General features: G+C 35.1%; 1 protein-coding gene across 6 annotated transcripts in view; it reads left to right on the top strand.

Moving 5' to 3' along the window:
- Positions 1-19,194, top strand: part of LOC101888361 (E3 ubiquitin-protein ligase UBR1) — a 47,222-nt gene that overhangs the window by 10,586 nt on the left and 17,442 nt on the right. For 5 of the 6 annotated variants that reach the window (XM_059128367.1, XM_020036971.2, XM_059128358.1 and 2 more), the window contains exon 3: positions 16,462-16,476. The exons of the other annotated variant lie outside the window; for it this stretch is intronic. In XM_059128367.1, the coding sequence (XP_058984350.1) occupies positions 16,462-16,476 (15 nt within the window). The remainder of the gene's footprint in view (positions 1-16,461; positions 16,477-19,194) is intronic. 6 annotated transcript variants of the gene reach the window in all.

Genomic DNA, 19,194 nt, shown 5'->3' with positions numbered 1-19,194 from the left:
CCATATTAAGAACGCATTTTGGGGTTAAGGTCGTACTTGATATGAGGTTTCGCAAAATTCTACTACAAAGATGAAATCAAAGGGAAAATTATTTTTCACAAAATTTCACTATATATGTCCAAAAAAAAAAGAAACGTATAACTCTCTTATATACAGGGTGAAATGAAAAAACTGCAACCAAATTGAGACTGCTGTCATTTCTAAGCCACTCGTCCGATAGCTGTTAAAATTATTCCAGTGACAGCACATTATATTGTTTACAAGCGTACAAAAGCTTTTTGGTGTCCATTTTCAGGAAAAAGTTATTCGTAATGGAATTCAAGCGTGATAGTGTGATTTCTTAATTTTTGACTGGAAACCACAAGGGGCTATCGTTAGAGCACTCCAGCATTTAAATTTGAATAAATCTTTTGTGTCTCGTACCATCGCTCGTTGTTACCGTGATACTGGCAGCGTAGCCCGACGTCAAGGAAGTGGACGGAAGAAAACAGCAACATCAGCAGAAAGCGACTTGATCGAGACCCGCGTTGCAGTAGCCGAAAAATGGCTCGTGAGCTGAACATATCGCAATATTCCATTCGGCAAATATTGAAAAATGAGCTCGAGGTAAAGCCATTGAAATTGCAAAAAGTGCAAGAACTTACACCGCCACAGAAAGAAAATAGACTCAAAAGAGCTTTAGAGTTGCTTTGCTTGGCCGAAAGTGGTGAACTGCCGAATTTCGTTGTCCAACAGTTTGTAAACAAATAAAATGATCGTGTTTACTTGCCAAAGAGGTCAGCTGAAAATGTGCACCTTCGGTTGGCCTCCAGAACTCAAGCTCCGGCTTTGATGATGGTATGGGCCCCCATAACAGCCGATGGTCGCTTCTGCTCGCAATAATCAACCGTGGCATCAGAATAAATGCCGAATATTATTGGGAAAATATTAAAGCCTTGAGCACGCAAACATTTTGGCCGCAGACCTTGGACATTCCAACAGGACTCGCCACCATCGCACTCAGTACGCGCCATCCAGAAATGGTTACAAAATGAGGTTCCTTGCTTCATTTCCAGCTCACAATGGCCACCAAAATCTCCGGAATGGGCCAAAATACCGCAGAGCAACATTCGGGCAGCGTGTGACAGTTTCATTGGCCGTTTGAAGGCCATAATTCGTGCCAAAGGTGACCAATTCGGACAAATGTAAACTTATTCTAAAATTTGATGCCATTTCCGACATTTTTTGCTTTCATTCGATAGAATTTAAAGAAAGTGTAAAAATTATGGCGTTTGACTTTGTTGCAGTTTTTTATCTCACCCTGTATTCTTCGGAATCGGACCATGCATTTTCATGTATATGGACATTTCTAGAAGCATTATTTTAAAAGAATAATTTCAATGACTGCCTACTGTGCCTTTCATGGCAATAGGACCGGCCTGAGATGCGAACTAGAAACCACGATTCATACAGTGCCAAATTTTTTGCTAGGTATCTATGACGGACTTTTTAAGTCCTTCATAAAATATCTTTAAAAGGACGTATAATTTGGAAAGCAAGGTTGGCACTAACAAATACCAAAGTGTCGATCACCTCAAGCTCTTCGCCGGGAATGCACCAAAATACCGCAGACATTCAACAACATTCGGGCAGCGGGTGAGGGTTTCATTGGCCGTTTGAAGGCCATAATTCGTGCCAAAGGTGACCAATTCGAACAAATCTAAACTTATTCTACACTTTGATGCTATTTCCGACAATTTTAGCTTTCATTTAATAAATTTAACAAAGAAAGGGTAAAATATATGGCGTTTGACTTTGTTGCAGTTATATTTGACTGTTCATTTTATGTGTTCCCAATGAAAGTCACAATCTCCCCCTAATACTTACATTTTTGGGGAAAGTGTCGAGAAAAGGAGTATTAGATTAGATTTTATTATGATTCAATCATGAAAAAATATCATACATTTTGGATTATTAAAAAAACCTCTTCTATTCTTTGCAAATTTAGGGCTTTCCCCGAATTTGCCGCAAATTGTCTTAAAATAACACTTTACAACAGACCAGACCAGACCCCGAAAAAGGGTAAATCTCCATTTCAAGTATGGTCATATTTTTCATCTAATTTTACCAATATGTATGTCCTGCAGAATATTATCAATAGTGATCCATATAGGGTTTGATGTAGTGCTCTGGAAATACATCCCCTGATATTGTCAACAAATTGTAAAAAAAAAAAAATTGAATAAAATATTTATATTTTAAATGTCAGGTGATTGCCCATTGGACGAGCTATAAATTCAATGGTAGCTTCTATCTCTATCGACAAAATTCATTTAGATTAGTCTTATCTGAGCTATTTTCTCTCTCTCCCATACTTGACCGATAACCCCCATACATGAATGTATATCAAATTTGGTCTTAGAACCCAAAACCCCTTCTGGGGGGTTTGATCTAAAAACACAATACTATCAATTCCACAGGGAATTTCTACAATATTCTAAATTGGCAGTTGCAAAATATGCGACAATTTGCAGCGACTTCGGTAAAATCCCTAACTTTGAAGACAATAAATGTTTTTTAAATCCAAAATGTATGATATTTTTTCATGATTCATATTTACTTTAAATATTTCTTTTGTTCAGAGAGAGAGACTCATATTTCATTAATCTATAATATTTACAGGGTGAGAAAAAAAAGTGCAACAACGTCAAACGCCATAATTTTTAGATATTTTTTTTTTAATTTTTTTTTGAATGAAAGCGAAAGTTATCGGAAATAGCATCAAATTTTAGAATAAGTTTACATTTGTTCGAATTGGTCACCTTTGGCACGAATTATGGCCTTCAAACGGTCAATAAAACCGTCACACGCTGCCCGAATGTTGCTCAGCGGTATTTTGACTCATTCCCGGCGAAGCGCTTGCTTGAGGTGATCGACACTTTGGTATTTTTTAGTGCCAACCTTGCTTTTCAAAATACTCCGGAGATTTTGGTTGTCCATTGTGCGCTGGAAATGAAGCGAGGAACCTCATTTTGTAACCATTCTTGGTTGGCGCGAGCTGATTGCGATAGTGCTGAGTCCTGTTGGAATGTCCAAGGTCTGCGGCAAAAATGTTTTTCATGCCCAAGGCTTTAATACACCCTGCAGAATATTTTCGAAATAATATTCGGCATTTATTCTTATGCCACGGTCGATTAATACGAGCGAAAAGCGACCATCGGTTGTTATGACGGCCCACACCATCACCATGGCCGGCGTTTGAGTTCTGTTGGCCAACCGAAGGTGCACATTTTCAGTTGACCACTTTGAATCTATTTTCTTATAATAAGCTGTTACTGGAATAATGTTAACAGCTGTCGGACGAGTGTCTTAGAATTGACAGCAGTCTGAAGTTGGTTTGCAGTTTTTTCATCTCACCCTGTATGGGGTTACTAGATTTAATCTCGAGAGGCATATATCTCAGACCCCTGAAAACATTATTTTTCGTTGTCCATCTGGATTTCTGTATTAATTATAGATTAAAATTTAATTGTTTTCTCATTGGAAATGGTGTAACATCAATTAGACTGCAATATTTCAGTAGTTAACAATCGGAATATGTCTGTTGAAACGTAAATATAGTTAAGCTGTTCATACAACGATAAATTAAAAAAAAAACGAAATAATATTTAAAAAATTGTATCGTGATGGGAATGATAATTACACACTGACAGACAGGATGACGGACTGACTATGAATAGGGGAATGGCTGGTAGCTAGAATGGCATAAAAAAAACAATTATCAACAAATAAATATGGCACATAAAACCAGACTCGGTCTTAAAAAAATGCAATAATAAAATAAATAAATAAAAATACTGAAAGCGATATAGAGATCCTAGAGCAATTTAATCTAATAGCAATTAATTTGATAGGCAATGAGAAAAGTTTTTAAAATTCATAATTTTTGCAGCGAAATTTTTTTCTATCCAAAAAATAAAATCTTTAAAAATGCACTATTATTGTTACGATAGTTTATAAAAAAGACTCCACGATAATTTCTACGATAGTCCCTGAAAAGAAAAAAAAATTCACGATTTTTCCACTGATAGTCCTTTAAATATATTTTGTAAAAAAATAATAATTCTCCAAAATTACTCCCAAAATATTCTTAAAAAAAATCACGAGTATGGCTTTGGTAGTCCTTGAAAATACTCTTAAAAATCCACGATTATGAACCCGAAAGTCCCAGAAACAATATTTTTTAAAAATTCACGATTTTGGCTCTGACTTCTTGAAAAATAATTCTCAACAAATCCTCAATTATTACTCTGATAATGCTTTAATATTTTTTTTGAAAAATCAAAGATTATTGCTCCAATAGTCCTTGAAATATAATAATCACGATAATTTCTACGAGAGTACCTGAAAAGAAAAAAAATCTTAAAAAATTCACGATTTTTCCACTGATAGTCCTTTAAATATATTTTGTAAAAAAATAATAATTCTCCAAAAAATACTCCCAAAATATTATTAAAAAAATCACATGTATGGCTTTGGTAGTCCTTGAAAATACTCTTAAAAATCCACGATTATGAACCCGAAAGTCCCAGAAACAATATTTTTTAAAAATTCACGATTTTGGCTCTGACTTCTTGAAAAATAATTCTCAACAAATCCTCAATTATTACTCTGATAATGCTTTAATATTTTTTTTGAAAAATCAAAGATTATCGCTTCAATAGTCCTTGAAATATAATCATTAAAAAATACTATTATTTTTCTGACAGTTCTTGAGATATAATCCTTAAAAACCACGTTTATTACTGTGACAGTTTTTGAGATATAATCCTTTTAAACCACGATTATTTTTCTGAGAGTCCTTGAGATATAATTTTTAAAAATACGATTATTGCTTTGAGAGTCCTTGAAATAAAATCCTTAAAAACACGGTTATTATTCTGACAGTTCTTGAGACATAATCCTTTTTAAATCGCGATTATTACTTTGAGAGTCCTTGAAATATAATCCTTTTAAACCACGATTATTGCTATGATATTCCTTTAAAAATATTCTTAATAAAATCCAAATTTTTGCTATGATAGTCCTTTAAAAATATTCCTCAAAAAAATCCGCAATTATTGCTCTGAAATTCCTTGTAAATGGTTCTTGAAAAACATTCTGTAAAACCCCTACGATTTTCAAAAAATACATTAAAAATCCACGACTATGACTGTGGTAGTCCTTGAAAAATACTCCCAAAAAATCCGCGATTATGGTGCCGAACGTCCTAGGAAAAATATTTTTTATAAATTCATGAAAAGCAATTCTAAAAAACCCTCGATATTCTCTAACAAAAAAAAAAAAAAACATCAACGATTATTGCTCCAATCGTCCTTGATATAATCCCTAACAAAAACATAATTATTACTCTGAAAGTTCTTGATATATAATCCTTAAAAAATCACCGATTATTGCTCTGACAGTCCTTGAGATATAATTTTTAAAAAAACCACGATTATTCCGCTGATAGTCCTTGAAATATATTCGCTGAACAATCAACGGTTATTGTTCATATAATCCTGGAAAAATATTCTTTAAAACATCCACGATTATTGCTCTGATAGTCCTTGGTAAATAAACCGTAAAAAAATCCACGATTATTGTTCAGATATTCCACGAAAAATATTCTTTAAAAATTACTACGATTAGGCCTCTTAATAACCTTCAAAAATAATTCTTAATTATTAAAAATCCTCGATATTCTTTAAAAAATCAACGGTTATTGCTCCAATTGTTCTTGATATATAATCCCTAACAAAAACATAATTATTACTCTGAAAGTTCTTGAGATATAATCCTTAAAAAAATCACCGATTATTGCTCTGACAGTCCTTGAGATATAATTTTTAAAAAACCACGATTATTCCGCTGATAGTCCTTGAAATATATTCGCTGAAAAATCAACGGTTATTGCTCTGATAATCCTGGAAAAATATTCTTTAAAACATCCACGATTATTGCTCTGATAGTCTTTAAAAATATTTCTTATAAAATCCATGATTAGGGCTCTGAAAGTCCTTCAAAAATATTCTCAATTATATTTTAAAAAATTATTGCTCTGATAATTCTTTAAATATATTATGTAAAAAATCCATGATTATTACTACGATAGTCCTTGAACAATGTTCTTTAAAAAAATCCACGATTATTCCCCATATAGTCCTGGAAAACTGTTCTTCAAAAAATCCACCATTTTGGCACTGAAAGTTCCTCGAAAAATATTATTTAAATAGTCTACGTTTATTGCTCTTATAGTCTTTAACAAATGTTCCTTATAAAATCAACGATTATGCCTCAGAAAGTTCCTCAAAAAATAGTCTTTAAAATATCTTCGATTATTGCTATGGTAATCCTTGAAAAATATTCCTTAAAAAGTCTACCATTTTTGTTCTGGTAGTCCCTAAAAAATATCCTTAAAAAGTCGACGATTTTTGCTCTGGTGGTCCCTGAAAAAAATATCCTTAAAAAATCCACGATTATGCCTCTGGAAGTCCCTCAAAATATTCTTTAAAATATCCTCAATTATTCTTTAAGAAATCCTTCAAAAATATATTCTCTAGAAAATCCAGGATTATTGCTTTGATAATCCTTGAAAAATAGTCTTTAAAAGAAATCCCCGTTTTTTGATCCGACAGTCCTTATTATATAATAAAAAAATTCCACGATAATTGCTTCGATTTGTCCTTTAAAAATAATCCTTAAAAACTCCACGATTATTGCTTTGATTCTTCTTGAAAATGTTCTTCGTTAATAGTTCTAAAATATCCAAGATTTTGCCTCAGTAATCATTTAAAGAATATTCTTAGAAATCCACGACTGCAGCACTGAGTCAACAATATAGCTGCCAATATTTTTTTTTTTTTTTGAAAATAACATTTCAAATTCCAATTAGCATAATTTAACACAATTACGCATTACTCTACAACAATAAATTCTAAGCGTGTTTTAAAAATAGCATTCGAAATTAGTTCCCTGCATTCTGGATTTTAGATCATCACCACCATACATTGTTTCAAATTGTACTTTGAAAAGGCTGTTGCTACTTTGTGTAAATTTCAGGTTTCAGAATCACCACCATTAGAATAATTCTGTTGAATATCTAGACAGTGGCGACAGACACGTAACTCAACAGTTTTTTTTATCGTTTCCCCCTCTAAACAAGTTATAAAGCATTTCAAATAGAAAAAGTGATTAATGGAACGGGAATAATGTTAGGAAACTGGGATATTCGGTTTAGACATTTGTTGAAACTTTAAAACAAAGGTGACAAACGAAGAGAGGAGAATGAAATCGGATCAATTGATTTATTCAGAGACCAGGAAAACTGGTTGTAGTTTTGATCTCAAAATTTGGCACTCTATGAATCGTGGTTTCCAGTTCGCATCTCAGGCCGGTCCTATTGCCATGGAAGGTGCAGTAGGCAGTCATTGATATTATTCTTCTAAAATAATGCTTCTAGAAATGTCCATATACATGAGAATCCATGGTCAGATTCCGAAGAATATAGGGGTGAGATAAAATAATCTGCAACAAATTTAAACGCCATAATTTTTAAATTTTATGGAATGAAAGCAAAAATTGTCGGAAATATCATCAAATTTTAGAATAAGTTTTGATTTATTCGAATTGGTCACCTTTGGCACGAATTATGGCCTTCAAACTGCCAATGAAACCGTCACACGCTGCCCGAATGTTGCTCTGCCGTATTTTGGCCCATTCCCGGCGAAGCGCTTGCTTAAGGTGATCGATATTTTGGTATTTTTTAGTGCCAACCTTGCTTTCCAAAATACTCCAGACACAATAGTCCAATGGATTGGTATCCGGAGATTTTGGTGGCCATTGTGCGCTGGAAATGAAGCAAGGAACCTCATTTTGTAACCATTCTTGGGGGGCGCGTGCTGAGTGCCATAGTGCTGAGTATTGTTGGAATGTCCAAGGTCTTGGGGCCAAAATGTTTGCGTGCCCAAGGCTTTAATAAACCCTCCAGAATATTTTCGCGATAATATTTGGCATTTATTCTGATGCCACGGTCGATTAATACAAGCGGTGATCGACCATCGGCTGTTATGGCGACCCACACCATCACCATGACCGGCGCTTATAACGGTACCCCTTATAACGGTACCCCCCGATATTCGTTATTTTGATGATTTTAGCCATATTTTTCAACGGAATTGTCTACAAATCCACACAAGGAGTACCTTGTGGGTACTTTATACCTCGGAAGAGAATTATCTATATAGGTCCACGATATCGTATAGCCCCCATATAACGCTACCCCCCGGTATTCGGTATTTTGATGATTTTACCCACATTTTTCAACGGAATTGTCTGAAAATCCACACAAGGAGTACCTTGTGGGTACTTTATATCTCGGTAGAGAATTATCAATATAGGTCCACGATATCGTATAGCCCCCATATAAAGGTACCCCCGATATTCGGTATATTGATGATTTCAGCCACATATTTCAATGGAATTGACTGATATTTCACACGAGGAGTTCATTGTGAGTACTTTATCCCTTGGAAGAGAATTATCTATATAGGTCTACGATATCGTTAGCCCCCTATATAACGGTACCCCCGATATTCGGTATTTTATGAGTTTAGTTACATTTTTCACCGGATTTGTTTGAAATTGTACACAAGAGGTTCTTTGTGAGCAGTTTACCCCCTGACATATATAGGTAAACGATATCGTATATCCCCATATAACGGTACCCCCGATATTCGGTATTTTGATGATTTTAGCCATATTTTCCTATGGTATTGTCTGAAAATCCACACAAGGAGTTCTTTGTGAGTACTTTACCCCCAGACATAGATTTGTCTATATAGGTCCACAATATCGTATATCCCCCCATATATCGGCACCTTCCGATATTAGATATTTTAAAGATTTTAACAGAATTTTTAATGGATTTTATTTCTTGAAAATTTTCTAATTCGTTCCAAATGGTGGAGAGTATTCAAAGTTCGGCCCGGCCGAACTTACTGCTTTTTTACTTGATATGATATAAAAAAACCCTTTGTGCCTCCCTCGCTTTTCGAAATTCTCTGACTAAATTTCCCGTTTGCATGTTCGAATAAATGTCTGCTCATTGCGGGTAACGCATGACGGCTTTTGGCGATGTGCAATTAATATCACCATAGACTGTTATCTTCGAAAAAAGTGCTTCAATAGATGTCGTTCATGCTGTGAGAGAGCAAAAGTCTATTCACTCAATTCTCTCAAAATACAAAATATTGAATATTTTTATGATTCTTTATTAATTATCAATTAAAAACGAAACAGTGACTTTGTTTATTTTTACATTTTCCAAATATGACGTGAAATATAAAAATATAGAACTTAAATAGCAGAAAAATGAATAAATTGTTTTCGAAGTCGAGTGACTTCACTAGCCCTGAGTGACTTGACTGGCCCAAGATCAACAATAGTGACATCTGCCGGAAGGGGTAAATTTTAAAACTTTTTAGTCTATACCTTAATTTGTCTATGATATCACTTTCTAAACAAATATTGTTCTCTGCTACTGCCACCTTCTCCCACACAACGTCTCTCTCCCACTCTTTCTCTCTGCCGATTTATTACAACCAGTTCATAAATGATCTCTGTCTGTATTTATCTAGGCAATTACTGTTATTGTTGTTGTTGTTCTTGGCTGGATCGATTACCCCAAAACATGTTTGATTTGTGTTTTGCCGCAACTCAGACGGGTATAATTGCCCTTTATTGGTATTTGATTACACCTGAAAACAAAACAAGTCACAACAACAACAACAACAAGCTGTAAAAGAACACAGTTGCAACAAGAACAACAATAAAAAAACAACAATTTAATATGAATGCATTGGAAAAGGCGTTCGTTCGTCGTTCATTGAACTTTTGTTCCACTGACTTGAATTTGCGACACTAAAATGCGATGCAGCGTCACATGGGTGGTGGGCTTATGACAGAACAAGGAATTTGAATTAATAAATTATGTATTTTTTGTTTATCTCATTTTTCCTCTTTTTGTTACTTCTCTGTTGTTCTTTGTGCGGCAAAGACCGTCTTCCTTTTTATGAGCGGGAATCATGGCGATGCTACTGTCAATGATCTTCTTGATGATCTTCTTTATCTTGAAATTCTTTGGAATTTTGCGTATCTCAAATGAATGTTGTTGTAATATTTTGTTGTAGTTGTTGTTGTGTTTCCGTGTGTACGTGAGTGGGTGTCGAAAAGTAATTAAATTGATTTTTTTGTTTTTGTTTTTTTTTTTTGTATTCAAATTTAAATGACTCAGGACAAAGCATTGCATTTCATCATCATTTTCTGCTTCTTCTCCGTTGGATATTTTATAAACACAACTACCACCACCACACATCGAACAACGTGTAGACAATGCGATTTTAATGTCCATCGTCGATCGTTTAGTGAAAATGAATTCACTTTTCTTTGTTTTGTCCAAGCAAACAGCGAAACTGGATGGAGGTGGATATGTCAAGGTGCCATAAACTGAAAACACATAATGGAAGAAAGAAACAACAGGCCACAAAGAAGAGGTGGTAGAGCATCTTATGGACTCTTAAAAAACATGATCTGCTTTAAAAAGATAAAAGGTTATGAACCATAAATATGGCCTTATTTTAGTACTTTAGAGCAAATATTTTACTATTCTATAAAAAAAACTTCTAATCTCCTTAGAGAGAAGACCTTCCGATCTCCATATAGACATTTTGGTCTTCTGTGAGAGATGACTGCCAAATCTTCTGCTAGAGAGGGTCTTCTATAAGAGAAAACCTTTGGATCTTCTGTGAGAAAAGACCTTCGGGTCTTCTGTAAGAGAAGAACTGTATGTGTTTTATGAGAGGAGACTCTTAAAAATCATGAACTGCTTTTATAAAAGGGTATATAGAATAAATCTGGCCTTTTGTAGTACTTTAGAGCAGATATTTTACTATTCTATGAAAAAAGACCTCTAATCTCCTTAGATAGAAGACTTTTCGATTCCCATATAGACATTTTGGTTTTCTGTGAGATATGACCTGCAAATCTTCTGCTAGAGAGGGCTTGTGGGTCTTCTGTAAGATAAAACCTATGGATCTTCTGTGAGAAAAGACCTTCGGGTCTTCTGTAAGAGAAGAACTGTATGTGTTCTATGAGAAGAGATCTTCAATGAGATAAGTCCTGTGGGTCTTCTATGAGAGAAGACCTTCGGATCTTCTGTTAGAGAAGACCTTCTGGTATTCTATGGAAGAAGAGCTTCCTGTTTACTATGGAAAAAGACCTGCTAGGGAAGACCTGTTGGTCTTCTTTGGAGTTTCTGTGGGAAAAGTTCTTCATGTCTTCTGTGAGAGAAGAACTTGGGGTCTTCTAAGAGAGAAGATTTTCCGTTCTTCAATGAGAGAGGACATTCCTTTTCCCAAAAGTTCTTCAATGAAAGATCAACTTTTGGTCCTCGATGAGAGAAGACATCCGATTATCTATGGGAGAAGACAGTCTGGTATTCTGTAAGATATTCAAGCCTTCTATGAGAGTAGACATACTGATATTCCATGAAAGCACACCTTCCGGTCCACAATGAGAGAAGACCTTTTGGCCTTAAATAGGAAAAGGCCTTCTGATCTTCTATGGGAGAACTTTATTTTTTTTTCTGAGGTCTTCTGTCAGAGAAGACCTTTGGCTCTTCTGTGTCTGGTCTGGTCTTCTATGAGGCAATTTTGTCTGCGGTAAGAGAGAGGAAATTCGGGTATTCTGTGATAGAGAACCTTGTGGGGTTTCCTTAGACAAGACCTTCTAGTCTTCTGTGGTAGAAGTACTTCGTATTTTCTGTAAAAGAAGGCCTTCGGGATTTATTTGAGAGAAGACCTTCAGGGTCCTATGGGAACCTGGGTTTTCGTTAAGAGAAGATTTTGAGAAAAGGTCCTCTGATCTATAAAATAATACATTTTTGTCTTTTGTGAGACAAGACCTTTGTATTTTCTGCAAAAGGAGATCTTTGAGTCTTCTGCGAAAATAATCCTCTAATTTTCTAAGAGAATGAGACGATACTTTTTGCCTAACCTTCTTGAATGTGTTTTTTTTTTTCATAGAGAAAAGCATACTAATATTTTATAAGAGAAGAAAGTCTTCTGTGAGATAAAACCTTCTGGTATTCCAGGAGAGCAAACCCTCTATGTAAGAATGTTATTTGGTCTTCTATTAATAAAAATTTTGAGGTCTTTTTGAAGAAGATATACTAGTTTTCTCGGAAATTATGTGGATTTAAGAAAATGTTCTGGTATTCTATAAAGGAAAGGAAGACAATCAGGATTTCCACGAAGGAAGTCCCTTTGTAACAAATATTTTGGGGAAAAAATCTATATGTCTGCTCCGAAGAAGATATTCTAGTTTTCTCCGGAAAAATATCGTCTGCAGTTCTATAAAATAGGGCCTCCAATGTGGTTTTCTCCCGGTTTACTGCGAAAGCGACGAAGACAATTTGGATATTTGGATATCTATGAAGGAAGTCCGTTTGTAACAAATATTTTATGGGAACCATTTAGGGATTCTTCGAAGTAAGATCCTTTGGTCTGTTTTAAAAACAGATTTTCGTTTCATTTATTCCCGCATTTAACACCTCCGCAAATTTTGGCAATTCAATATTAAATATCTCCTATTGCTATTAAAGCTCTCTTTCCAAGAATCCGAGATTCAAACCAGCGGCCTTGGATTTACACAAAAAAAATCTCATTACCAAATAATGGGTTTATTGAGTACATTTTTCAAAACAGCATCCTAGCCCCTGTATTTCAAACATGTCTTAAAAAGTAGATTTTTGATTTTTTTTGTTACCAGAAAATTGTCTATGCGGGTCAATGTTTTCGATAGGCCCCATGTAACAGGAAATGAGTAAAAATACGGCCTACGTGCACCTTCACTTCCTTTGTCTTTCCTCTTCAGTTTTTTTATTAAATATTCGGTAATCATTTCTTTGTAAATACTGAATCATCGTCATTTTGGTGTGGTTGATTGGGATCCCAATATATTTTATGAATGTATTGCAACAGCACAAGGAACCAGTTCCAGTTAATGTTTACAATCAATGAGTGTTTTTTTTTTTTTTTTTTGTTTGGCACAACAAATTATTTAAACAAATATTACTTTGTATCGCTCTGACGACCTTGAACGTTTTTAGGCATCACTTTAGGTGGTGGTAAATTCGGTGAAATTTATTAAAACGCAGCGCATGAATTGCACTTTTTGTTTGGACAAATATTTATAAATGTCGATTTTTGTTTTGTTTGTAAGTGTAAATGAGGCCAAGTTTATGGAAATTGTCTTTTCTTTTTTAATTTTTATAAAGTTGATCCTTTCTAGGAAAGGAATATTGACAATGGTACCGGCAAAGTCGCAAATCTCATAGATCTTCACAATTTTGCTTTTTATAATCCAATAAAAAATCTTCACCTCATCTTTAGTCACTTGGATGGCATTCGCATTTTCCATTATGACTAGCTTAACACAACGTGATTATTTACTATCAAAAATAGTCATTTTTATTTTGCAATTGCACTTCGCTGTCATCTCATCTTCTTCAGATGAACTAGAATCAACCGCTACTGCTGCCTTGTCTTGCCTTGCCAAACCATAGATTCATCCGTAAGTTTTGAGTCAGTCATATGGAGAGTGTGATTTATTTCTAGGGGGAAAGAGAGATAAGAATGACATCAGCAGATGGACGACGACGACGACGGTGATCAGACTATATACAGCATTTTAATTTGGAATAAAATAATAAACCCAATGAGGTCAGAGGCTCGGTCGATTCATTACAATTTTATTTTCTGTTATCAATCGGCTGTAACTAATTATAAAATATTATCATTTGTGAGGATAATGAGGAGGGGTTGGGCGGAGGATGAGAGGGTATTACACTGTTGCAAAGGTTAGGTTGAAGAAGTGGTAATAAGATAGAATGAAAGATCCAATTACAAATGATGTTAGGGTCAAATGTAAAGCGATTTTTTTCTACGCTATTAGCTGTAGCATTTTTATAGCATACTTTTAGGCGCAACACAGGATTTTTAACCCACAAAGAAATCCTATATAAGCATAAATTAATATTAATATATAAAAAGTGAAGAATAAATAAAATAAAATAAAATGCAGGGCTAGACCATCACTACCAATACAAAAGCTTTGATGTTTCATGGACATAAACATCGGAGAGTAGCTCTTGCTCTCTCTGTAAAAATTGTGAGTGCTAATTCTTTGCGAAGTTGAAAATCGTGAAATTATTAAATGACACGACTCTCCCTTTTCATCGAAAACTGAACAGCTAACAACTGTCTGCAAAGCACATTTGTTTTTGATAAACAAGCGAGCAGTTCCAGTGGTGAGTTTACTCATCTGCGAGTGAGTTTTATCAGCGGTGCTCAAAACCGTTTTCTAGAACATGAACAGAAAAAAGAGATAATTTAAGAGAAAAATAAAATTCTGTTTTTCTTTATATTTTACGGTTCTATTTAATTGTTTTTAAACACGAATATTTTCCAAAATAATTTATAAAGGAAATGGATAAAAAATAGTTGTATAAATAATGACTTAAAACTGTTTTGTTCTTGATTTAAAAAAGCAAAGAGAAATTTGACTGAAAAGAGATATTTCTTTTTGAGCACCGCTGGTTTTATACACAAAATTATGATTGCGTGTGAGGTATGGTGAATTGCCAATGGTTTTTCAAAAGACATAATAAATTAAAAAAAACAACATAAAATTCAGAAAAAAGAACGTGAAATCTTTACCTGAACTACTGATCTTTATCTGAGAACGGTCCATAAAATGGACCATACACTTAATCCAATTTCGGCATACTCTTTCCAACATTCGGCTGGTATCTCATGGATACAGAGTGAGATAAAAAAACCTGCAACAAAATCAAACGCTGCATTTTTTTCATTTTTTTTAATTTTTTTGAATGAAAGGAAAAAAGTCGGAAATAGCATCAACATTTAGAATTTAACTTGGGTAAAAAATGTTTTTTGTCATAGAAGTTATTTTTAAAAATAACTTCTGGGGAGAATATCCCAGGCAAAAATTAAGGGAACTCATGAGGATTGATGGCTCTTTCCGAAACCTAGGTATTCCCTGTCGTATTGGTCACCTTTAAAACGACTTATGGACTTAAAACGGTCAATGAAACCGTCACACCTTGCCAGAATGTTGTTCTTCGACATTTTGGCCCATTCCCGGCGAAGTGCTTGCTTGAGGTTATCGACACTTTGGTATTTTTTTGTGCCAACCTTGCTTTCCAAAATACTCCAGACACAATAGTCCAACGGATTGGTATCCGGAAATTTTAGCGGTCATTGTGTGCTGGAAATGAAGCGAGGAACCTCATTTAGTAACCATTCTTAAGTGGCACGTGCTGAGTGCGATGGTGCTAAATCCTGTTAGAATGTCCAAGGTCTGCGGCCAAAATGTTTGCGTGCCCAAAGGCTTTAATACACCCTCCAGAATATTTTTGCTTTAATAATCGGCATTTATTCTGATGCTACGATCGATTAATACGAGCGGAAAGCGACCATCGGCTGTTATGGCGGCCCACACTATCACCATGGCAGGCGCTTGAGTTCTGGTGGCCAATCGAAGGTGCACATTTTCAGCTGACCTCTTTGGCAAGTAAACACGATAATTTTGTTTGTTTACAAACTGCCGAACAACGAACGTTTTCTCATCAGAGAAAACCAAATTTGGCATTTCACCACTTTCGGCTATGCGAAGCAACTCTTTAGCTCGTTTGAGTCTGTTTTCTTTCTGTTGCGGTATAAGTTCTTGCACTTTTTGGAATTTCAATTGCTTTACCCCGAGCTCATTTTTCAATATTTGCCGAATGGAATATTGCAATATGTTCAGCTCACGAACCATTTTTCGGCCCCTGCGACGCGGATTTCGATCAAGAAGTCGCTTCTTTACTTTTCGAACCATTTCTGCTGATGTTGCTGTTTTCTTCCGTCCACTTCCTTGACGTCGGGCTATGCTACCATTATCACGGTAACGTGCTATGCCACAAAAAATTTATTCACATTTAAATGCTAGAGTTCTCTAACGATATCCACTTGTGGTTTTCCAGCCAAATATAACGAAATCACACTATCACGCTTGAATTCCATCACGAATAACTTTGTTTCTGGAAAATTCTCCCCAAAATGCTTTTATACGCTTGTAAACAATATAATGTGCTGTCACTGGAATTATTTTAACAGCTATCGGACGAGTGGCTTAGAAATGACAGCAGTCTGAATTTGGTTGCAATTTTTTCATCTCACTCTGTATCTGTATAGTCTCCTTAACTAATCACTATTTGTTACTAATAATGCCTCCGAAAAACCCCAATTCTCCTATTTTCTACTTCCTCTCGAAAGCTTACACACAGCTTATTCATTTCGTTTTCTCTTCATTTTGTTCCAGATTCAACCCCAAGCTGTAAGTAAAATTTGAAGATCAATTTTTTGGTATCGAACTGTAATATATCCGCATCTTGTCTTCCATATATCCCCGCCAAAGACCCACTTCTCTCATAGCATTGTCAGATCTGTATGTTGTGTGTGTACCTACATTTGTGCCGTTTGCATTAGATATATTAATTGACATACAAAAAAAAAAAAGAAGAAAACTCACATGGAAAACTCCAAGGAAAAGATCAGAGACGCTTATGGCAATCGTCAAGATAGGAGGTGAAATAATTTAAATAACAAAAAAAAAAAAAAAAAACATAAAAAGTGCCAGTCGCTTTTGCCGACAGATGAACGCTTGGCACTGAATTATGATGACAAATTCCATTGACAAATATGCTTAAAATCTTCAAATGTAGAAAATCGGAAGGGAAATACAAAAAAACATACCAATAAACAAGTTAAAAAGTATCAGTCGGTTTTCCTGACGGATAAACATATTTTGCCATCCGTATTTATTATTCATCATGTTGAGCCTTTTATTGGGGACGTTCCGAAGGAGTTGGCCAATATTATCCAACTGCTGATATAAATATTATAACGTGCCATATATGGACTATATTACTTGATTTGAGATACGGCATAATTTTTAGAGGATGGTGAAATATGCGTGAGGGCCAGATATAGTGGATGCAAGTATTCCACTTCATCTAATATCAATAAAAATATTTGGATCTGCAACATATAAAGATGATCTAATTTTATTTCAATTTAAGATGATCTATTCTATGCGAATAATTTCAACATTTTATTATTATTTTTTTTTTTTTGTGAGGGAGGAGGTATCGGATGGAGTGGGCAGACAAATTCAGTCACATCTCTCGATGAGGGAAATATTAAGACTTGTTTCGTAGGTTATCAGAGATTTAAGTATTTAAAATTGTGGTCGTTTGTGGGGGTGGTACCCGAAGGTGTGGTCCGATCTCTGCCATCTTTATAACAGATCTTGTGTTGATCGAAATATTGAAATGTGCCAAGTCCGAATGGAATTTGATGTTAATTTCGTGTTTTATAGCCTTCATAAATATTCAAAATTTTGAACCTTTGTGGAGGATTTACCAGTGGGAGTGGACCGATATTGTCCGTTTTCGCACATGTCCTAGCACTGGTGCAAATATTAGGATTTACAAAGTTGGAGCAAAATCTGATTATCTTTTCCCTGTCTGTGAAACAAAATATTTATACCCTACACCACAAGGTGGTCAGGGTATTATGTCTTTGTGCATTCGTTTGTAACAGGCAAAAGGAAACGAGATAGACCCATAGTTCCTTTTGATGATCTGCATAGAATCACATTCTGAGTCGATTTATGCATTTCCGTCCGTCCGTCTGTCCATGTATTTTTGTAAACAAAGTACAGTTCGCATTTATTGCCCTATCCAGATAAAATTTTGCACAAATCATTTTTTTGGCCCAAGGACGAACCCTATTGAAATTAGAGATAATCGGTCAAAATTTAGATATAGCTCCCATATATATCTTCGTCCGATTTACCTTTTATTGTGCACCAAACGTGTAATATCAGCCAGAATTGTCTGGAATTTTGCATAGTCCTGAAAATAAGTATGCCAAATTTGATCGAAATCGGTTCAGATATAGCTATAGCCCCCATATATATTGTTCATCCGATTTGTTATTTTTGTCTTCCGCAGCCGCAGTAATATGCACTCTGCAACAACAATATTTGGGGAAATATATCAAATACAGCTCAGAAATACCTTTGCTAAATTTTATCGAGATCGGTTTAGATTTGAATTTAGCTCCCATATATAACTTCGTCCGATTTACCCTATATTGTGCACCAAACGTCTAATATTTGTCCAAATGGGATGGAATTTGGCACTTACGACCGAATTGAGTCTAGAAGCTATTATATCAATTTTGGTGAAGATCGGTTCAGATATAGCTATAGCTTCCATATATATTGTTCAACCGATTTGTTATATTTGTTACCCACAACCGTAATATGCACTCCGTAACAACGATATTCAGGGAAATATATCAAATACAGCTCAGAAAAATCTTTGCCAAATTTTATCGAGATCGGTTCAGATTTGGATATAGCTCCCATATATATTTTTATCCGATTTCAAATTAATTGTGCACCAAATGGGCAATACAAGTCCGAATTTAAAAGATACAAATACTTCGGCATAGCTTTAAATTATAATTATAATCATAGCGGTATGATTGAATTCTCCCATAAAAATTTTTAATTGTTATGCGGAGCTCTACTAAATTAGCAAAGTGGTGTAGGGTATCATAAAGTCGGCCCCGCCCGACTTTAAGACTTTCTTTACTGTTTTTTTTTTTTATTTTGACCTTTTGTGGCGGAGATACCAGAAGGAGTAGACTGATATTGTCCATCTCCAAACTCGATCTAGTTTTGATATTACTATGTATCAGGTATGAACCAAATCGGCATCGCTAGATCGACTCCAAATGTCCTGAAACGGATTTGGTTCAAAGAGACTTAGGGTCTAATATCGTTATTTCGATGAGGCACATTTTGGCTGTATCAAATGACATATACCCTCTCTAGCCATAGGTTTGAACCAAATCGGCATCTCTAGATCGACTCCAAATGTCCTGAAACGGATTTGGTCCAAAGAGACTCAGGGTCTAATATCGTTATTTCGATGAGGCACATTTTGGCCGTATCAAATGACATATACCCTCTCTAGCCATA

This window comes from Musca domestica, unplaced genomic scaffold, assembly GCF_030504385.1.
Source record: "Musca domestica strain aabys unplaced genomic scaffold, Musca_domestica.polishedcontigs.V.1.1 104, whole genome shotgun sequence".
Lineage (NCBI taxonomy): Eukaryota > Metazoa > Arthropoda > Insecta > Diptera > Muscidae > Musca > Musca domestica.
Note: the sequence above shows the minus strand (reverse complement) of the source record. Positions and strands in the feature narration are given on the sequence as shown.